At 45.8% G+C, this 23,942-nt stretch overlaps 1 protein-coding gene across 1 annotated transcript in view; it reads left to right on the top strand.

The window, feature by feature from the left end:
• The window catches only part of LOC124595738, a 191,766-nt gene that overhangs the window by 104,573 nt on the left and 63,251 nt on the right, over nucleotides 1-23,942 (top strand). Inside the window, exon 4 of the mRNA XM_047134614.1 lies at nucleotides 20,448-20,607. Within this exon, the coding sequence (XP_046990570.1) occupies nucleotides 20,448-20,607 (160 nt within the window). The remainder of the gene's footprint in view (nucleotides 1-20,447; nucleotides 20,608-23,942) is intronic.

Below are 23,942 nucleotides of genomic sequence, written 5' to 3'. Positions count from 1 at the left end.
CCTTCTGCACTGTGAAGATAGTGCAATATTAATTAGTCTAGCGCCAGCAAATCGCCCTCACTCACCCCTCGACGCTCGTCGAAGTCACGATGTTTTGACGTTTGAAGTCGCGCTACTATTCGTGTTGGCGTTGGCTCCTCCGGCGCGGCGGCTGTCGGGCTTAGCGTCGTTGTAGCTGGTGTGGTGCCGTGTGCACTGCTTACGTCCGTGACGACTCGCGCTGACGCAGTCTCGTAGTTCGGTGGTTGGCGACGGGATGGAGCTGCGGTCACGTATTTCGTTGATAGGCGGGTAGATGGCGCAGGCGTCGTATACTTCGGGGGGTACGCCACTAGATGTCGAACTCCGCGTAGTCGTTGTTTCTACTTCAGCCACTTGGCTCCGCTGTAGTCACTGTCAGTGTGGTACATCTCCGCTACCCAAAACCTTGCTGTCGCGGCGTGTGGAACTTCTTCACTGCTTCAGATGTTTTGGTTAGCCGCTCACAGAGTCTGGGTGACGTCATACAACAATTTCGCCAGTCAACACTCGCAAATGCGGTAACAGTTTATGGGTCCACATCAAAATGAGCGATTTACACCGTTCAAAACACAATTTCGGATACAAAGTCACTTGAAAACAAGTTCCTGATACTTCCGCAACGGAATTTAGGCTGGTTCACTCGCGATTATGCACAAACGCGCCTTTTCTTAGAATATGAATTCTACAGCAATTCACGCAGGTTCTCGTGTCCATACTTCAATATATTGTTTATTAACACTGCTTTTGTCACTTGAACTCATAAAAACAAATGGTTTACTGTTTCTCAGTCACTTTTGCACTTAATTGTCGCAATAATGTGCTTCTTTCCCGCGATTTCTAATTTCACCATAAATCCATTACATTATAATGTTTCTAGTTGGAATACTGTAATTTTAGTCACGGTAATGACAATACCGGATTGCTCTTGCACTAAAATTGTTCGATAATTGCAAATGTCATTCCACTGAAACGAAAAATTGAGGTCAATAAACCATTGTTCGCATCCGAAGATTGCAACTGTCCTTTTCACGGGAGCCAAGATGAAACACTCCCATTTAATTCCTTAATTGGGATTTTGTGTAATTTATCGAAGCCGCCAAACAGTTAATTATTATGATTATATGACCGTGTGCTTAATGGATGAAAGGCTATCGGTTTTTCTGTGTGGTTTCGGGGATACTTCAACCGAGTGCGGCTGTTTTGCAACTGAATAGTGGAATGATTGAAAGTTTGTCTATTATTAAGGACCATAAAGGTTGCGATGTACAAACTGATATATATTTCCTACTAACACACAAATACTGATGCAGTTGCTACCTTTGCCTTACACGTCTAATTACAGTTATATCCTTTTATTGGTTGCTGATTTTCAGTACTTCGTCACACGCTATGCTGATGGTTAACATTCACATCAATCCTCACTGCAGTCCATGATTGTTGCTGGCCGACGCGGTTGATGCGAAACATGTAATTCGGCACTTGTCACTTTCTGTTTCATATCACTCGCGAATCGGAATTAGTGAGGGTCAACCCCACGACGATTAGGAGGACGTGCTCACTCGTCATACTCCGGTGAATTTTACCGTTTACAACTCACTCGACCACCATTCTTGCCCGTCTCTCCTGCACTACTTCTCACTCGACACTCTCCAGTACTACTCTGCACTCAACACTCGTCTCACTGCCTCCTGCAGTGCTCGACAATCTACTCCTGTCTACTGTCGACCTTGGCGTCGGATACTAGCATCTATGCTTGTGGGATCACGGATCCCTTACAGTGTCAACCACATCAGAGCCCCGGAACACGTCAAGAATCACGGATCCCTTACAGTGTCAACCACGTCAGAGACCCGGAACACGTCAAGAATCGAGAGGAAGTGACAGCGGAGAGTGGCGGGGTTAACGGAGTCCTTAGGACCATGCAAAAGGTCCAGACAAAGCTGCTGCTGGGGCGTACACCATGGGGCGTACGTGAACGGACCGCAAGTCGAGGTGGTAAAGGGAAGGTCTCCAGTTCGGAGAGAAGGCATCGCAAGCGAACCGCAATCTTTAGCCCTGACCTGGGCGCCGATGCGCAAGATGGACTGCCGCGGGCGGGGGAAGGACACGGTAATTCGGATGCTCAGGAGAACTACGAATGTGTGCAGCGTAACTGGCGAGAATTTGTGCACGTCTGATTTGCAATGGAGGGACCCCAGCTTCCACCAGTACACTGGTCATCGGACTCGTCCTAAAAGCTCCTGTCGCTAGTCGAAACTCGCAGTGGTGCAAAGGGTGGAGTAAATGCAACGCTGATGGCGCTGCCGAACCATAAACTACACTCCCACAGTCAATTCTGGATTGGACAAGGACTGTAGAGTTGCAGCAGCGTAGAGCGATCTGCGCCCCGATTGGTGTTGCCCAGGCAATGGAGAGCATTGAGGTGCTGCCAGCACTTCGGCTTAAGCTGACGAAGGTGAGGAAGCCAAGTCAATCGAGCGTCGAAAACCAGTCCTAAGAATCGATATGTCTTCACTACAGTGAATGGATTGTCATGAAGGTGAAGTTCTGGATTCGGATGAACGGTACGACGCCGACAGAAGTGCATGACACACGACTTTGCGGCTGAAAACTGGAAGCCGTGGGCTAGAGCCCATGACTGCGCCTTGTGGATGGCTCCCCGTAGGCGCCGCTCAGTGATGCCAGTACTGGAACAGCAGTACGAAATGCAGAAATCGTCTGCATACAGAAATGGTGAGACTGAAGGCCCTTCAACTGCTGCTAGACCGTTAATGGCCACTAAAAAGAGATAGACACTCAATACAGAGCCCTGCGGCACTCCATTCTCCTGGATATGGGGGGAACTATGGCAGGCACCAACTTGGACAGGGAAAGCACGAAGCAACAGGGAGTTTTGGATAAAAATCGGGAGTGGGCCACGGAGACCCCACTCATACAACATCTCAAGGATATGATGTCGCCAGGTCGTGTCGTACGCTTTACATAAGTCAAAAAAGACGGCAACCAGGTGTTGACGTCTGGAAAAGGCCATTCGGTTGGCAGACTCGAGGGATACCAGATTATCAGTGGTAGAGCGACCCTGGCAGAAGCCACCCTGACATGGGGCCAGGAGGCTACGTGACTCCAGGACCCAACTCAATCGCTAATACACAATACGTTACAGCAGCTTACAAAGAACATTGGTGAGGCTAATGGGCTAATAGCTATCCACGTCCATCGGATTCTTACCGGGTTAGAGCACCAGAATGATGGTGATCTCACGCCACTGCGATGGAAAGACGCCATCGCAACAGATCCGGTTGAAGACGACGACGAGATGCCGCTTGTAGTCAGGCGAGAGATGTTAAATCATCTGACGATGGATCCAATCCAGCATAGGAGGTGGGTGGGAGCAACATGCAAGGGCGCTAAGGAGCTCCCACTCTGTAAATGGGGCATTATAGGGTTCACTGTGGAGTGGAGTGGACGAGAAAACCCTCCCTTCCATCTGCTGTTTGAGGATGCGAAAGGCTGGGGGATAATTCTGCGACGCAGAGGCGCGAGCACAGTGCTCAGCGAAGTGGTCGGCAATTGCGTTTGCGTCGGTAGACAACACGCCATTGATGTGAACATCAGGGACACCCATTGGGGTCTAGTACCCGAAAAGACGTCTGATCTTGATCCAGACCTGGGAAGGTGACGTATGGCATACTATGGTCGAGACATACCTCTCCCAACACTCCTGTTTTCATCTTTTTATAAGCTAGCGAACGCGGGAATGGAGCCATTTAAAGGCTATAGGGTGCTCTAGGGAAGGGTGCCGCTTATGTCGCTGTAGAGCTCGCCGACGCTCTTTAATGGCCTCAGCGACTTCCGACGAACACCACGGGACTGTCTTTCGCCAGGGAACGAGGGATCGCATTTTTCGCCGCAGAAACGACCGTTGTGGTGGCCTGGTCAACCACAACATCGATGGCACCATGTGTGGGAGAGTCAACAGTGACTGCAGAGGTGAAGGCTTCCCAGTCTGCCTTGTCTAAAGCCCATCTGGGTAGGCGTCCATGGGCATGATGCCGGGGGAGTGACAGGAAGATGAAGATGGGGAGGTGGTCACTCCCACACAGGTCGTCATGTGCTCTCCAGTGGATAGATGGGAGGAGTCCTGGGCTGCAGATTGATAAACCAATGGTCAAGTAACTACCATTAGCCACACTGGAATCTGTGGTGGCCCCACTATTTAAGAGGCAGAGTAATCATGGAACAGTAAGCATGGTACTACCCCACAAGGGGTTGGGCGTTAAAATCTCCCAGAAGTAGGAAAGGTTTATGGATTCTTGAAGTTTTTCCGGCGGACATAATGTTGCATCATCTTTCGGGCGTGCACTCGGGACAGCGACAATTCTTCTTGCGATATTTCGGCAGGAAACCTCCCAGCCATCTTCAAGGCGAGTCGGAGACTGAGTTCATAGCGTTTGCGCGTGCCTATTTATACGGAGAGTCACGTGATACAAAGCTGCTGAGGATTGAAAGCGCATGCGTCAAAGATATCAAAGTCGCCACTACTGCGCTAGTCATAGATAAGATGTATATAGCAAAGATATACATATAAGCGCAGAGTGCAAACAAAATAGTGCTGCTGTGAATCCACCGTGCTTGTAAATAAATAATTAATCTTTAAAAGTGGTAACATCTGTCGGAAGCGAAGATGCAGAAATTCTTTCCAAACGAAGGTGTGAAATAGCGGTTTCCAAGCATTGTCAAGATGAAATCCTTCGTCATGGTTTAGCAGGTTGTCGGCTAGTTGTATTTCTACAGCTTCCTTAACAACTGAGTCCCAGAAAGATGAAGCAGTAGTTATCATCTTAACATCTTTATAATACATGGCATGGCCAGTAGAAATGCAATGTTCGGCAACTGCTGATTTGTTGGATTGAAGAAGACGTGTGTACCGCTGGTGTTCGACGCATCGTTACATAAACTCCCGCCTTTCGCTAGAGGAGATCATCCTTAACGGATCCTAACAAGGCTGCAGTCTTAGCTGGTGGGCGGAATATCACATCCACTTTATGTTTCTTCAAGATTCTAGCGATTTTAGAAGAAACATTACCCACATATGGGAGAAAGGCTGTAGATTTCACTTCCCTTTCCACTTCCTCATCCTCTTCCTGTGATTTTTCTGCAGTTTTTATTTGCAGGGCTTTCTTAATCTGCTGTTGCGAATAGCCATTTCTCCTAAAAACTGCCTCCAGGTGTACAAGCTCATCCTGAAGGCTGTCAACATCAGACACTACATGAGCCCTGTGGACCAAAGTTTTCAGAACACTCATAATTTGGGACGGATGGTGGCAGCTAGACGCCTGCAAATACAGGTCTGTGTGTGTGGGCTTACGGTATACGCAATGACCTAGGAATCCATCTTCTTTCCGGCGAACCAGCACATCCAGAAACGGTAAACAGCCATTCTTCTCTCGCTCCATAGTGAACTTGATGTTTCCGTGAATGGAACTGAGATGTTCCAAAAACTCTATCAGTTTATCCTCTCCATGGGGCCACAGTATGAATCTGCAGTTGCCGAACATTGCATTTCTACTGGCCATGCCATGTATTATAAAGATGTTAAGATTTTAACTACTGCTTCATCTTTCTGGGACTCAGTTGTTAAGGAAGCTGTAGAAATACAACTAGCCGACAACCTGCTAAACCGTGACGAAGGATTTCATCTTGACAATGCTTGGAAACCGCTATTTCACACCTTCATTCGGAAAGAATTTCTGCATCTTCACTTCCGACAGATGTTACCACTTTTAAAGATTAATTGTTTATTTACAAGCACGGTGGATTCGCAGCAGCACTATTTTGTTTGCACTCTGCGCTTATATGTTTATCTTTGCTATATACATCTTATCTATGACTAGCGCAGTAGTGGACTTTGATATCTTTGACGCATGCGCTTTCAATCCTCAGCAGCTTTGTATCACGTGACTCTCCGTATAAATAGGCACGCGCAAACGCTATGAACTCAGTCTCCGACTCGCCTTGAAGATGGCTGGGAGGTTTCCTGCCGAAATATCGCAAGAAGAATTGTCGCTGTCCCGAGTGCACGCCCGAAAGATGATGGAACAAGTTCAGGGGCACTGCACCATCTGGAGGAAGACATAAGTTGCAGACAGTTATGTTCTGCGTCGTCCTTATCCTGACGCCACAGCTTCAAGAGGAGTTTGAAGGGGTACAGGTTCACTACACACCTAGTTCAAGACGTAGACGCAAGCGCCACCTAACACCCTATTATAATCGCTACGGTTCTTGTACTATCCCCTACAGCCGTGGAGGGCAGGGGTTCACATTGCTGGGAACCAGGTTTCCTGGAGGTGTTGCAGAAAGCAGGTGTAAAGTATAACAATTGCCATAGCTCAGCCAGGTGGTGGAAAATATCGCCGCAATTCCACTGGAGGATGACGTCATTGTTAGGCTGGGAAGGCATGAAGCGCTCAAGGAGGCAGGCTACGCCTCAGGGTCAGCTGCTGCCACCGATTCAGTACCTGTGCAATCGACATCCATTGTCACTGAGGGTCCGGCGAGAACTATGTCCTCACCAGACGCCAGAATCTCCTCCACATCCTCAGATGCAGAGCTTATAGGTAGCAGTGGTATGGGTGCCACCGCAATGTCTGGATTCTAGAGTGCCTTCTCCTTTTTTGGTTTCTCTCACTGTTCCTTCGATGTTTCTGACTGGGAGGGCTTCACTGGGTCAGTCTCAGGGACTGAGGAGGACCGTGAAGCCCTACAACTAGTTACCTGTGGTTGCTTCAGCCACTGGTGGGTATCCGCTTTTCTACTGGACGGAAACTGGGAAGGGTGTGACCCAAGGGACCCCTTCCTGGCGAGAGGAGCCAAAGAAGACTACCACTTCTCTGGCTGAGACATGGGGATAGATGTCCCTGATGGCTGGGGGGGGGGGGGGGGTTGGGTGTTGGTCCCAAGGTAGGTGGTGCAGGAGCAACAGAGGGGGACGTGCCCCCACCATCAGGGGGGCAGGTGGAGTCTGACGGCTCTGAGACCCAACTGTACATGGCAAAATGGGAGATGGTAGAACCGTTGTCGTAGCGGTGGCATACGTTGATGTCATGCACACAGGACAGAGCCTCTCATATTTTCGGTTAGCCTCAGTGTAGGTCAGGTGATCCAGGGTCTTATATTCCATTATCTTCCGTTCTCTCTGAAGAATCCCACAGTCCTTGGCACAGATGGGAGGTGGGGCACATGGAGTATTGGGATGGGAAGGACGCCCACAATCCTGACAGGTGGTGCTGGACGTACAGCAGGAAGACATATGACCAAATTTCCAGCACTTAAAGCACCGCATCTGGGGAGGGACATATGTCTTGACATCACAGCAGTAGACCATCACCTTTACCTTCTTGGGTAATGTGTCATCCTCAAAGGCTAAGATGAAGGCACCGGTGGCAACCTGATTGTCCCTCGGACCCCGATTGATGCGCCAGACGAAGTGAACACCTCGCCACTCTAAATTGGCGCGCCGATGGTCATCAGACTATAAAAGAAGGTCGCTATGGAATATAATACCCTGGACGATATTGAAGCTCTTATGGGGCATGACGGAAAGAGAAACATCCCTCAATTTGTCACAGGCGAGTAATGCCCTTGACTGGGCAGAGGATGCTGTTTTTATTAACACCGACCCAGAGTGCATTTTGGACAAACCCTGCACCTCCCAAAACTTGTCCTCTAAATGCTCCACAAAAAACTGAGGCATCATTGACATGAATAGTTCGCCATCAACTCTCGTATAGACGAGGTACCAGGGTGAATAAGCTTTGCTGCCATCCTTAACCATGTGTTCCTCCCATGGTGTGGCCAGGGAGGGAAACGATTTGGGGTCATACTTTTGCACATTGAATTGAGCCCTGTAACGCTTAGAGACTGCTGGTGGGTTGCCACCAGAAAGAGACGACATACCACGCTTCATTGCGGTTCATCCTCCCTGATGCCACGCACTCTGACCAAGGGCCCTCCCCACAGGCGCCACCCAGCCTCAGCAAGGGCCACCAGGCAGGATGACCATTTCCAGGAGTCCTGATGCCCCAGGTAGATATGCATCTACTCCTTGGCATACATTGGGAGTTAACGGCGCAGGCATCAGCAGGTCGATCCCTGTGTTGTCAGGGGCTACAACTAACAGGGTACATGGCGACCCCACCACAACAGACTGGCTGCCATGCTGGATATTGGGTGCAAAGACGTCCATGGTCATCGTCGGCACAGAAAGCGGCACTGCATAGTGCATGGTGGAAAACGCAACCAGGAAGGTGTCCTCACACAAAAGACGGAGAATGAGCGGGACTGAAATGCAACGACGAGAAAGTGGGTGAAAGGCCTCAATGCACGATGGACACGATGCACCATGTAACGCGCCCATCTCCAATTGGCTCGCTCTTCAGAAAAATTTTGAAGAATGGAGATCAAACCCTACAGGGGACCAACACATAAAGGCCGAAACCTGTGAGACTCCTTTTAGTTGCCTCTTACAACAGGCAGGAATACCTCGAGCCTATTCTTACCCCGGACCCGCAGGGGGGGAACCACTGTGTCTTGGACGAATGCACTCTACGAGACAGCCTCACCAGGTCTACGTGCTACAAGCAGACGACCATCACTTGCGATTAGGCAGTATTCGCATTCATCGTTGAAGACCACGGCGGGCCGTTCCATCTCGTAAGTGATCCTCTGATAGCACAAGTCGAGTCGTGCGCGTCGTTGTTGTGGCGTTTTGGAAGACGATCTAGATGTGTGCGTGCTCCTACTCCCACTGCTAATAACTGGTTCGCAAAAGTTCTTTTCGACATGTCTGGGCTCACAAACCGTCTCATCTGTGCTGTGGCAGCTGTACGATCTGCCACTGCTGCCATTAGGACGATCCTGGCGGTTGTCTGTGTTGCCTCGACGCCCAGAGCCATCCCGCCACTCGTAAGGTCACACTTTGACCCCCTTCAAACTCGCTATAAACGTGGCTATAGGAAGCATGAGTGCGTGTCCGTGGCATGGTTTTCTGCTCGCTTCACGCGTTTGCACCACACTGAGCGTTCTGGCTATGAGCTCCCCATATTAAATAGATGAGGCTTTGGTAGCTATGCCACTACGCTACCTGTTGGCGGACAACTTTGAAACCATTATCAATGCTTCTACTGTCCTACAAATGACATGTACCGTTATTGTATTTAAACTGCCGTCGTCTTTCCAGGTGTACTAAATTTTTTCCGCCAGAGTAGTTTAGTTGATGATCAGTTAAATTTTATGTCTTTGAAAATGATGGAGCACAGCGATCAGTCGTCCTTTCCTTTCAGGATCTAGATTTCGGCGAATGCCTAGCCATTATCAATGCAATATTTCAGAAATATCAATGGATGTCTAGTGCGTCAGTCCCCTGTTATTTTGGCTTCTGTCACAATTCGTTCAAGACTACAGGACAGTACAGTAGTCTTGAGCGAACTGTGGCACAAGCCCAAACAACAGGGGACTAACATATTAGGACTTGCATTGATACTCTGAAACACAGCACTGATAATGACTAGACATTAGGCGAAATCTAGATTTGCTTAATAAAACCTGAAAGGAAAGGACGAATAATTGCTGGTCTCCATCATTTGGAAGTCATATCACAGTCATTGTGTGCATCAACATTCCTTACAGAAGGTAACTTGATAAACTGTATGTGTTAATGGATAGTAAAAGCTCTAAGAATAACTCGTTCTCCAAAGGCAACTGTGTGGCAACTCCTGCGCTACAGTTTGTTTCTTTTATTTATTTAGCGTCTGCAATAATACACGATATTATTACACAGCTATAAACAATATTAACAATGAAGAATAGATAAAACATAGATTAACAACATTGTGCTTGTGTCTTATCACTTGTCTCCCAGTCATTTTGCTATGATTACGATGATGATGATGCAGATGTTTGGTTTGTGGGGTGCTCAACTGCGCGGTCATCAGCGCCTGTACACTTTCCCAATCTGAACAGTGTCCAATCCCGCCACTTTTCATGAATGATGATGGAATGATGAGGACAACATAAACACCCAATCTCCGGGCAGAGAAAATCAACAATCCGGCCGGGAATCGAAATCGGGACCCCGTGATCCATAGAATAGCAATGCTAGCCACAAGACCACGAGCTGCAGACTTTTTTTTTTTTTTTCTACGTACCCATGTTCCAAAATTTTAGTTGTTGCAGGGTTGCCGTCCTCTGTTATTTCCACCAACTGCCATCACTAAAAGCACATACTGATTCTGATAATACTGTGTTCTGAGACCGTTACATTTGATGTAAAGAGATAGTGGACTTCCCTCTGTGCAGATATTGATCGTGAAAGGGAGGACTTGACATTCATACTAAATATTATATTCATTTTCGTTGTGTGTAAGTGTTAGCGTGCTCGGAAGTTATATTTTAGTTTTCTGGCACCAACTTATTGCTAGTTCTAACTAAAGAATTTGTCCGGCCTAACCTGAAAGAGAATAAATAACTTCTTTAAAAAGAAATAAACTAACGTGATTCTGACTAGGAAGTTTTTGAAGAATTCTACAGAGAGGACAAAATGTATTACTTTCTGTATTTAACGTACTAGTTAAGAACCTGACATTGCCCAGATAAGTATTTATTCCAGTCTTCTATTAGTTCATCTCCTCCTTGGTCGTCCCTCTCTCCATCTCCTCCTCCCCCTCTGTGTCCACCTCCTCCTCCCCTCTCTCTCCACCTTGTCCACCACCAATCCCTGTCCATATCCTCCTGCTCCTCTCCCTACCAATCTGCAACTCACCCTGTCATTGGCCATCTCCTCCTCTCCCCACTCTCTGTCCACATTCTTTTCTTCTGTCTCGGTGCCATCTCCTCTTTCCTTTCTCTGTCCATCTCTTCTTCCCCTCTCTTTCTGTCCATCCCTTTCTCCCCACTTTCTCTGTCCACCTCTTTCTGTTTCCTTTGTCTGTCCATGTCCTCTCTTCTCTCTCTCCATCTACTCCCCTTTCTGTCCACTTCCTCTCCCCCCTCTCTGTCCATTTCTGAACCCCCCCTCCCACTAACTGTCCATCTCATCCTGCCCCTCTCTCTGTCCATTTGCTGCTCCCCTCTCTTTGCCCATCACCTCCTTCCTCCTCTCTATCTGTTCATCCCCCCCCTCCCCCCTATTCGCTTTCCATGATACCACCCCCGCACCAACAAGAGGTTGCTGGTTCTTACCACCACAGAACTTCTTTCCGCGCCAACAAGAGGTTGCTGGTTCTTACCCCCACAGAACTTCTTTCTAGATAGTATCTAACAGGTGTACCAAGTTCGGCTAAAATCGACCCATATGTTTAGCAGAATCTTTTTACCTGTGGCTTTACCGAATATGAAAATCATATACATTTCACGTATACTTAACATATTGCACACGTATTCGTACAGGTAGTTCACATAAACTGATCAGCGAGAACATAATGACTACCTTTTGCACGGATAAAAGCGGTGACGCGTCGTGACATGAAAGCAAGGCCTTGGTAGGTCGCTGAAGGGATTTGCTACTGTACACAAAAGCCCCTAATTCCCGTAAATTTCGGGGAGGAGCCAATGAGATCAGACGCCACGTTCAATCGCATCCCAGAGGTGATCGATAGGGTTCACATTTGGCGAGCTGGGAAGAGAGGAGAGACACCACATCAACTGAAACTCACCACTGTGTTCCTCGAACCACTCCGTCACACACCTGGCCTTGTGACATGGCGCATTTATTTTCTTGTTCCTTTCCTCTCCGATTCTGCTCAGAACCTCCCCATTCCTCACCTTATCAGTCCATCTAATTGTTGTTTCAGTTCATTCTTTTGTATAAAGTGTTAATGATTTCTCTTTGAAGTATTAGTGCAGTGAAAGAAATAAGTGGTGTCTCAGTGCAAAAACCTTCATTATGAATTTTTATCTGGCAGTAAATCAAACTTTCTCCGGGTTAGCTGCATACATTAAAGTGTCATCGTTAAATGTTTATTATGAAAGTAGAATGCCAACTGTAATAAAGAGAGAGAGTGATATTTGGAGTCAAAGATATTGTGCCACGTACTGTGTGTTAAACTGTGCAGTGTACAGAGTGAAGAGTTGTACTTAGCAGATTGAAATTGAACTCAGAATGGTTTCTAACATTAACAGTTGACAAACGTATCGTGAGTCATCAGACCATGCAACGCTCTGTCAATGCGCCAACATTCAGTGCCCACAGTCACGTGCCCATTTCAGCTGTAGTTGCCGATGTCATGGTGTGGTGGTACATGCATGGGTCGCCGGATGCGAAGGCCCATTGTTAGGAGTGTTCGGTGGACTGTGTGTTCAGACACAAATGTACTCTACCCAGCGCTAAAGCCTGATGTCAGATCCGCCATAGACAGCTGCCTGTCCTGCTTTACCAGTGTGCCCGGTCTACGACGTCCAGCATTTTTAGAGAGGGGTGGCCACCAAATCCCACGACGTCTGAATGTTGTTTCACCTTGATTTCACTACGATTGAAGACACTGACGATAACGTTCCTCGAACAACCGACAAGTCGGGCAGTTTCCGAAATGCTTGTACCGACCCTCCGGGCCATCACAATCTACCATCGGCCATACTCAGACAGATAGTGCACCTTCCCCTTTCTACACACGCTCAGCACGCTCACTGATATTACGTACACTGTGCGTGTGTCTGACTAGCAGCCATTCCTTACCAGGTGACGCTGGTACCGCCTGGACGGGTTTATACCGATAGTAGGGCGGTGGTAATAAGTTTCTAGTTGATCAGCGTATATCTCTAGTGAATTCGCCCTGCAGTTTTGTTTTCATGGAAGTTAATATATCTGACGGCATATCTCCTGAAGTATGTGTTGTAGAACGATATAATTTTGCATTTGCATCTAGTGGTATATGTGGATATTGTATGGTAAATGTGTTGAGAATAGAGTTAGTAGTAACGAAGTAAAAATCTAAATCGTTGTGCATGATGCCGTCAGTATTTCACGCATCCCCGTGTACATGGCGTCATATCTCCTGAACTATGTATCGTCCAGTGATATATTTTTGCAAGTACATTCAGCGGTATGTGTTGATACTGTCTGCCAGATGTACTGCAAATAGAGTAAGTAGTAATTGTGGGGGGATTATCAGCGAAAGAAAGGCTCGTAAGGATTTGATATTACGTGTACGTTCCTTGCAAGTTACTACGAGCTCTCATTCTCAGATACTGTTTGATTTTATTCAGGCTATTTACGGGTTGTAAGCTACGCGCCTTTTTCACTCCCACATCTACCCCTTTACCCACACAAATAGTAATATGTCTACCAAGTTTGGTTGAAATCGGTTCAGGTGTTTAGGAGGAGATGGGGGCTATATATACATACACTGAAGTGACAAAACTCAATGGAACAGGGATATGCACATATACAAAAGGTAAGTAACGCGCCCACAAAATATAAAAGGGCAGTGCATTGGCGGAGCTATCATTTTTATACAGGTGATTCATGTGAAAAGGTTTCCGACGGGAATTAACAGACTTTGGACGCGGAATGGTAGATGTAGCCAGACGCATGGATCATTCCATTACGAAAATCGTTAGGAAATTCAGCATTCCGAGATCCAGCGTGTCATGAGTATTCCGAGAATATCAAACTTCAGCATTCAGGTACCACGGACAACGCAGTGCCCGACGGCCTTCAATTATCGACCAACAGAGACGGCGTTTGCGTAGAGTTATCAGTGCTAAGAGACAAGCAACACTGCGTGAAATAAGCGCAGAAATCAACGTGCGCCGTACAACGGACATATCCGTTAGGACAGTGCGGCGAAATTTGTCGTTAATGGGCTGTGGCAGCACACGACCGACTCGAGTATCTTTGCCAAAAGTAGGACGTCGCCTGTAACACCTCTCCTGGGCTCGCGATCTCATCGGTTGGAAGACCGTGTTCTGGTCAGATGAATCCCGATTGCAGTTGGTACGAGGTTATGGGAAGTTCGAGTGTAGTGCAGAACACCCCTCTCCCCCTCCCCCCGCCACCCACTTGTCAATAAGGCACTGTGCAAGCTGGTGCTGACTCCATAATGGTATGGGCTGCGTTTACACTGAATGGAATGGGTCCTATAGTCCAACTGAACCGGTCATTGACTGGAAATGGTTATGTTCGGCTACTTGGAGACAATTTGCCGCCATTCATAGACTTCATGTTCCCAAACAACGATGTCATGTCACCGTGCCACAATTGTTCACTAATGGTTTGAAGAACGTCCTGGACAATTCGAGCGAATGATTAGGCCACCCAGATCACACGACATCAATTCCGTCGAACATTTAAGGAGCATAATCGAGAGGTCAGTTCGTGCGCATCGTCTTGCACCAATAACAATTCCGTAATTATTGGCGGCTATAGAGGCAGCATTGTTCAACATTTCTGCAGAGGGTTTCCAGCGACTTGTTGAGTCCATGCCGTGTCGAGTTGCTGTGCTGTGCCAGGCAAAAGGAGATCCAACACGATATCAGGAAGTATTCCGTGACTTTTATCGCCTCATTGCACATCCCCTTTTATGATATACATGTTGTTGTTGTTGTTGTTGTGGTCTTCAGTCCTGAGACTGGTTTGATGCAGCTCTCCATGCTACTCTATCCTGTGCAAGCTTCTTCATCTCCCAGTACCTACTGCAGCCTACATCCTTCTGACTCTGCTTAGTGTATTCATCTCTTGGTCTCCCTCTACGATTTTTACCCTCCACGCTGCCCTCCAGTACTAAATTGGTGACCGCTTGATGCCTCAGAACACGTCCTACCAACCGATCCCTTCTTCTAGTCAAGTTTTGCCACGAACTCCTTTCCTCCCCAAGTCTATTCAATACCTCCTCATTAGTTATGTGATCTATCCATCTAATCTTCATCATTCTTCTGTAGCACCACATTTCGCAAGCTTCTATTCTCTTCTTGTCTAAACTATTTATCGTCCATGTTTCACTTCCATACATGGCTTCACTCCATACAAATACTTTCAGAAACGATTTCCTGACACTTAAATCTATACTCGATGTTAACAACTAATTTCTCTTCTTCAGAAACGCTTTCCTTGCCATTGCCAGTCTACATTTTACATCCTCTCTACTTCGACCATCATCAGTTATTTTCACTACTTTAAGTGTCTCATTTCCTAATCTAATTCCCTCAGCATCACCCGACTTAATTCGAATACATTCCATTATCCATTCCAGAGTCCACATCTGCTCCTAGAAATGTCTTACAATTTAAAACCTGGTTCCTAAATCTCTCTCTTACCATTATATAATCTATCTGAAACCTTCTAGTATCTCCAGAGTTCTTCCATGTGTACAACCTACTTTCATGATTCTTGAACCAAGTGTTAGCTACGATTAAGTTATGCTCTGTGCAAAATTATACAAGGCGGCTTCCTCTTTCAATTCTTAGCCCTAATCCATATTCACTTACTACGCTCCCTTCTCTTCCTTTTCCTACTGTTGAATTCCAGTCACCCATAACTATTAAATTTTCGTCTCTCTCCACTACCTGAATAATTTCTTTTATCTCATCATACATTTCATCAATTTCTTCATCATCTGCAGAGCTAGTTGGCATATAAACTTTTACTACTGTACTAGGCGTGGGCTTCGTGTCTACCTTGGCCACAATACTGCGTTCACTATGCTGTTTATAGTAGCTTACCCGCACTCCTATTTTTTTATTCATTATTAAACCTACTCCTGCATTGCCCGTATTTGATTTTGTATTTGGCTCAAATGGCTCTGAGCACTATGGGACTTAACATCTGAGGTCATCAGTCCCCTAGAACTACTTAAACCTAACTAACCTAAGGACATCACACACATCCATGCCCGAGGCAGGATTCGAACCTGCGACCGTAGCGGTCTCGCGGTTCCAGAATGACGCGCCTAGAACCGCTTGGCCTCACAGGCCGGCTGATTTTGTATTTATAACCCTGTATTCGCCTGACCAAAAGTCTTGTTCCTCCTGCCACTGAACTTCACTAATTCCCACTATATCTAACTTTAACCTATCCATTTCCCTTTTTAAATTTTCTAACCTACCTGCCCGATTAAGGGATCTGACATTCCACGCTCCGATCCGTAGAACGCCAGTTTTCCTTCTCCTGATAACGACGTCCTCTTGAGTAGTCCCCGCCCGGAGATCCGAATGGGGGACTATTTTACCTCCGGAATATTTTACCCAAGAGGATGCCATCATCATTTAATCATACAGTAAAGCGGCATGCCCTCGGGAAAAATTACGGCTGTAGTTCCCCTTGCTTTCAGCCGTTCGCAGTACCACAACAGCAAGGCCATTTTGGTTAGCGTTACAAGGCCAGATCAGTCAATCATCCAGACTAATGCCCCTGCAACTACTGAAAAGGTTGCTGCCCCTCTTCAGGAACCACACTTTGTCTGGCCTCTCAACAGATACCCCTCCGTTGTGGTTGCACCTACGGTACGGCTATCTGTATCGCTGAGGCACGCAAGCCTCCCCACCAACGGCAAGGTCCATGGTTCATACATGTATTCTCACAATATATGATGAGATAAACTAAATTATTCACATAGTTAAGGCAGTAAAAAATTAAATTGTGATTGGAGGCTGGAATTCGATAGTAGGAAAAGGAAGAAAAGAAAAAATAGTAGGCTAAGAAAGAGTGGTTAGAGGACAAGTGTAAGGATGTAGAAGATAGATATCGCCTATAGGAAAATTAAAGAGGTCCTTGGAGAAAAGAGAGTAGCTGTATGAATATAAAGAGCTGAGATGGAAAACCGGTACTACGCAAAGAAGGGAAAGCTGAAGGGTGGAAGGAGTATATAGAGGGGATAGGTAATGCAAGAGAAATGAACTTCATGGAAATATTACAGAAAGTAATGAGGATATACATTAAGATGAGGTGGGAGATATGATAGTGCAAGAAAAAACTGACAGAGCATTGAAAGACTTAAGTCGAAACAAGGTCCCAGGAGTAGATGACATTCCGTCCGAGCTACTGATATCCTTGACCAGCAAGGTCGCCCGTGCTAACCATAATTGAGAATGTTTTGAGGATTATAGCGAGGACCATTAAATGAGCTCGGAATTCTGACGATCTGACGCGCTAATCGGACAGAACTTGGTACGATGTCCCTCAGAAGGGCTTCCAGCAACTCTATCGATCAGTGCCAAAGCGAATAACTGCTTGGGTAAGGGCCAGTGGTGGACCGATCTGTGAAGCTCTTTCTCTTAAATGAATCATCCAATTTTTCTGAAATTGTAATTATTTGTGTGTCTATACATGTACATCACAGCTACCGACTTCGGTCCCATTCGGATAATTCCCTCGTGGTAGTTGTTTTTTTTTCCTCTCTCTTGGATGTATATCAAGAACTTTTCATGGCCATGTCAAGGTAACTGTAAGGAAATATGTGACTCATAGGATAGATATCTTACCTTTTCGGCAACACATTCAGGATAAAGAAAAATACATGAATTGTGTTCGCAGTTGCAAGTATGGCAACATTCCATTCGACCATCAAGGCACTGCAATATCGTAACGGAAAGATGTTCTCTCAGCATTTGATAAACAGTGGATGTCAAAATCATACATAGATAAAATCTCTCTCGCCGTCCGAACATGACTCGGAAGGCCTAACAGTGCCGACCGACCGCCGTGTCATCCTCGGCTGTTAGACGTCACTGGATGCTGATATGGAGGGGCATGTGGTCAGCACACCGCTCTCCCGACCATTGTCAGTTTTCGTGACCGGAGCCGCCATTTCTCAGTCAGGTAGCTTCTCAACTGCCAACGACCATGCCCCAGTGGTAATACCGGTTCCCGTCAGACCACCGAAATTATGCGTCGTTGGTTTGGCTGGCAGTTGGATCGATGACTGCCAGGGCCTGCCGAGCGCTTTTGACAAGCTTGGTGCACTCAGCATGCATAAATATCTGCCGTCGATTGAGACTCAATATCTCTTATTTTTGCTAGTTTCGTGCAATTTATTTTTTCCATTTTCAGACATTTCACTTCGGCTGAATATTTGCGACTGGTGTCACGTGTATCTGCGTAGGGATACCCAAAGGAAATATAGAAGCTCGTATTAAATACGTCTCTACGTGTTTCATAAGACGCCTTAATTGTTGGGTGATGCCTCTACGATTAAACTGAACATTTTACTTATATTCAGTTCCTCAGAGAGGTATACTATAGTTGTATCTTTTCTTACATATTGACAGTTTCTAACTAGGAAGGAGGTAATGTGGTGCTTAATGGCCTTCATTGTTTCATCTCTCAATTTCCGGGGACTCTCCCCATATTTCCCTCTCTTATCGATAGGGGCGTTCCTAGTAGTTCGAAGACTAGATACTAAATACTGAATCTTAAGTTCTGATATGCCATGTGTCACCATAAATACCATACGAAAAATTAAAATTTCTTTCACTCCATCTCCCATTTGGCCTCGAGCTCAGTAATAGTCGTCTGCGCTGTTAAATCTTGAATCACATCCATCTTTCATTGTCCTCCTTCTTAAAATGTCTTGTATTTTCAGGCACGTTGCTAAAACAGTATAACCTAGAATGGCAGTTTTCTGCCATGTTATGAGACGTTAAGTCATTTTTGTTTACCTGATATAAACGGCCATGCGTGTCTTCCTTCCCTACAGACATCAATCAGTCTGTCGCTCACCTTGCCTACCATCATTTTCACAATTTTTTTAAAAAATTAGTAAACTATGTAAAGAACTGCACACATAAGCTTAACGTGCCACCTAGGCACAGAATGCTAACAACGTTTGACAACAACTGTTTGGCAGGGCTGGATCCTATATCATTATTTACTTCAAATACCAGCAGTTAATGGGCTAAACCTTTCTTTCCCTGTTTCATGTGGACTGAGCTCTTTCTTTACTCATACAATTGTTTTACAAAACTGAGCTGATTTTTTCGCACTTACTGTAGGAGGAAATACTGGGTCTCTTCCATGCTTTCATATACTGGTGAAAACTTAGTTATGAGTTGTGAACGTTTATCGCCAACGTTTGTTGCGACTGTGTCTCTGGCACCCACTAGTTCACCTCAGTACGAAGGATGTCATAAATTTTTAATCATCACCTCGAAAACAACTTGCTGTGACCATGAAACATCGCGACAGTGTCGGTTCTTCTCTTGCGTACTGACCGCTCAGTAGCGCAACAATTTAACTGTCACAACCTATTTAAAGCTGGGCCCCGTCCCTTTATGTGTATCTTTTAATCCCAAACGCATGTTTCTACTCATTACTTACGTGGGTGTAGCCCTGTGCACTCTCTTTGCACACAATATCATCACTGTCTGGCGCGTATGCCCTTGTCATCTTGCATCGACCCTCGCAGCATGGTAAACGGGCGTCTAACATGAGCTCGTACCATGCTAGTTACGAGCTGCTGGAAAGCATGAATATGTCTATAACCAATGACAAGATGTTGAAAACAAGAAGTTTTTGGCATAACTTGGCTAAAGAAGACCTGACTTAAGAGAACAAATTTTGAGACATCAAGGGATGACTAACTCAGTACTAGAGGGAAGTGTGATGGGTAAAAATTGTAGAAGGAGACAAATAGATAAATGCTGAAGATTAGATGGGTAGATCAAATAGTAAATGAAGAGGCAGTGAATAGAATTGGTGAGCAAAATTTATGGTCTGCCTTGACTACAATAAGGAATCGTTTGATAGGAAACATTCCGAGACCTCAAGGAGTCGTCAATTTACCATTGGAAGAAAGAAAGAGAGGGGGGGGGGAGGGGGGAGGGAACAAAAATTGCAGAGGGAGAGCAAAAGACAAGTCTAGTATGCAGTTTCGGATATGGGTTACAGTAGTTATTTGGAGGTGAAGAGGCTTTGTTGCGAAGGAGGCATTGTGCATGGGATGAAATGAGGTCCCTGATTTTATGCAACCTCTCAACGGGCCACGATACAGAAACCTAAGGTCCATTCATGTGCTTCCATTTGTTGGCGTAGAATATTCCACAGCCAAGCCCTACATTCAGTAACAAAATGACTGACCCATCGCTCTCGAGTTGTGTCGGTATGGTTTGAAGGACAGTCCACGGACATGAGGGTGATTGTGCGCAAGCCCCATCTCCCTCTTCACGCTCACCCTCCCCTTCGGTTCACATGACTTCAAGCGTGTCCGTTTCACTTGGCTTGTTCTGTGCACGGTGGACTCTGTATCGACTGACTTCCGTGAAATGTGAATATCAGTTGAACAGTCTACGATTAAGGTGGTTTTCAAACTTTTTCGGTGTCTTGTGCTGGCCGCGCCAATACGCGTTACTGCTGTAATCTGAACGGAAGCGGGTGATAAACGCTACTCTGATTCAACTGCTCGTTTGACTACATAGGGGACTGATGTCTTTGTTCACAGGGCAAGTACAGCATGAAGCACTTCTTTCCACTGAACTTAAAGTTGCAGAAGATGGCCTCGCTATTGTATGGACGCTTCAAGTTGAAATGTCTGCAGTTCAAGGATGGTGAAGACCTGGGTTGCCTCCAGGTCATCTTCAGAGTCAATGAGGACGCAGCAGGTACGAGTATGTTCTTTACTTTCAGAGAACACACAGCTGTAAAGTGGCAGGTGCTCTTCTCTCAGAGCTATCACTTCTCGCTTCAAAGTCTTTACAATAACAATCGTACTGCAGAGTTTCCCCACCTTATGAAAAACTCAGTTTATTTTCTCTTTCTGTTATACTTGGCCACACATTTTTCAGCATTTTATGTGCTACGTTCAGTGTTTATGGTTTACTAACAGTAGTTGCTCACGCATTGCTGTGGCACGGTCTAGTTAAATGGAAAAGAAAGAACATACTTTTCTAGTATGTATGGGGATTAGATATACACTGATCAGCCAGAACATTACTACCGCCTACCTAATAGCCGGCATGCCCACATTTCACACTGATAACAGCAGTGACGCGTCTTAACACGGAAGCAATGAAGGCTTGGTTGGTCGCAGGACGGAGATGCAACCACATCTGCACATACAAGTCACCTAATTCTCGTAAATTCCGAGGAGGGGGGCGATGAGATCTGATGCCACGTTCAATTACATCCCAGACGTTATTGATCGGATCTGGAGAGGTAGTGATTCAGCACATCGATTGAGGGGTTTGGTGCAAGAATGAGGCAGCTGCACCCGCTGGTTCCAGAGAAATCCAACAGACGGAGCTGCCTGTGCTCCGAGTTTGCGCGAAAACGGGAGGTGCCTCGTTCTTCCCCCAAACGATAGCAGGAAGGAGATTATGTTACGTAGTGTTCAGCAGACCGGTGTAAATATTCCGCGTTTTCTGTGAGGAATATTTTTTATCAGGTTTAAGATCTGTTTTGTGACTTCATCATCTTTTGATTTCACGGTTTCTGTCAATGTGAGTGAATCAGAAGAGGAAGGACTGTTTAATTGTGACTCTTCAGAAACTACGAGCCAGGTGAAGATGAGACGTCTACTGATCAGAAGAAGTTTCAAGAAGCAGAGACGGAGTTGTTGAACCATTGAAGAGGAAAAAAATGATCGCAAAAGGAACGATGGGAGCGGAACATAAGAAAACAGCGGAGGGTTGGCGGAAAGAAGTACAAGAGCACAAATAGAAAAAACATGCCTCGTCGGACTACAGGTAATGATTGCAGTTGCAAATACAAGTGCTTTACTAAATTCGACATTGAAGCAAGGCATTCTATTATTAATGCTTTTAATGGCCTAACGACTAAGCATGCCCAAGATGTGTATTTGGCTGGTTGCATTAAAGGTTTACCTTTTACAAGAAATTGGCCAAAAGTGGAACAGGAAAGCCCAGGGCGTTTTCAAATGTTTGTACTGTTCGAGTCAGTGAAAGTAATCCAAGAGTTTGTAAAAAAGGGGTTGGCGTCACTGCATGGAGTGTCCAGAAAGCGAGTGGAAAACATCGCAAAGCAACTTTCTTTTGACGGAGCTATCACACCAAAACCAGATGGTAGGTGAAAGCATAATACAAGACGCAGCAAATTCCAGATGAAACTGTGCAAAAGATTCATTGTTACATTGACAGTTTTCCTAGGGTAGTATTGCATTATAGTCGTCGAGACAATGGCAATAGACAATACTTGTCTGCCGATCTCACTATCAAAGAAATGCATTGTTTGTACATGGAGAAGCGCTTTGAATCTCCAGTAGAATATGATTTTTACTTTCGGTTCTTCAAGACACATTTCAACATCAGATTCGGGCACCCAAGACACTTGTCAAAAGTTTGACAGCGTACAAAAGGAACTCAGTGCCTCTTCTATCTCAGATGAGAGACGTAAGGAGCTCCAGGATGCCAAGATACTTCATCGAAGTCGGGCGGATTGACTTTATCAAGATATTAAATGAAGACCAGATGGCACTTGCACAACGTAATAATGACACCGAGATGTTGTGCTTCGACTACCAACAAAATATGTCCCTCCCCAAAGTTCCTTCTGGGGATGCATTTTATAAACGCCTGTTTTATACATCACTACATCAAGCACGTTCTAACAGATCATATCAAAATGCTTCACCTATTTTCCGATAACTACGTCTCACAAAATAAAAATCATTCGTTAATGCAGTACCTGTTTTACCTCGTGCGAAGATGCTGCTTTACGAAGATCGTTCAGCGATTCCCAGAAAGGGGCCACAACTTTATCCCACGCCACAGAGCGTTGGGTATTATAATAACTTTTTTGACAAGCTGAAGAACTTATGTTTAAAGAATTGTTACATATCAATATCTAACAAGAAAAGGGGAAAATATTTAATCACTAAGTACAAGATATTCCTCTATGAACAGCCATACATCGGTAAAGGGACCAATGCAGTGCGACTGTAGGGATGACTGTCTTCGATAATGCGCAAATTTGCAACCAAGGACCTACGAGTCTCTTAACAATGAACCACCTTCATCAAGTTATGATTGTCTCCTCCCGCTTAAAGACTGAAAGTTCAAAGATGTCACAGAGCTCGTCAGAAAGTATTTTAGGCAAAACAAAATGTGGTTTTACTACCAGCTGACGTCAGATGCTTCAAACGATCCTCAGGAGACTGAGGGGGAGCTAGAAAACTGAAGAAGAACTGTACATATTGATATATTATGCCAATAATGTTGTACTCTCTTTATTAATGAATGTTTTCTTAAATTGAAATATGGTTAATTGCGGAGAAAATGGTCCTACAAAGAGTTTTTCATTCACTTTGGAGCAAAAAGGAGGCAGCTCCAAAATTCAAAACTCCACTGCACGTACCTGAGAGCATGCATTTGTGTGTATTCGGGTCAGTAGTATTGGATACACTGTAACCTAACACAAGGCTGACTATTTTTTTTATTTTCGGTGAAAAAGTTTTTTTTTTAATTTGCCAGAAACTGGAAAAAGTGGAGCTGCCTCCTTCTTGCACCAAACCCTTCAATTGGAACTCACCACTGTGTTCCTCGAACCACTCCATCACACTCCTGGCCTTGTGACATGGCGCATTATCTTGTTGAAAAATGCCACTGCAGTCGAGGAACATGATCGTTGTGAAGGGGTGTGGTGGTCTTCAAGCAGTGTATAATACTCCTCGGCCATCATGATGGCTTGCACAAGCTCCACTGGTCCCATGGACACCCACATGAATGTCCCCCAGAGTATAATGGAGCCGCCGTCGGCTTGTCTCGGTCCTGCAAAGTATGAGTCAAGAAGCTGTTGCTCTGGAAGACTAATGACCCACCCACTAGCATGATGAAGAAGGTGTTGGGAATCATCAGACCATGCAACGCTTTGCCACAGCGACACCGTCCAGTGCCAATGGTCACATGCCCATTTCAGTCGTAGTTGCCGATGTCAGGGTGTTAACATTGGCACATGCATGGGTCGTCAGCTGCTGGGGTCT

This window comes from Schistocerca americana, chromosome 2 (assembly GCF_021461395.2).
Source record: "Schistocerca americana isolate TAMUIC-IGC-003095 chromosome 2, iqSchAmer2.1, whole genome shotgun sequence".
In the NCBI taxonomy this organism is placed as follows: Eukaryota; Metazoa; Arthropoda; class Insecta; order Orthoptera; family Acrididae; genus Schistocerca; species Schistocerca americana.
This window is presented reverse-complemented; position numbering and strand designations above follow the sequence as displayed.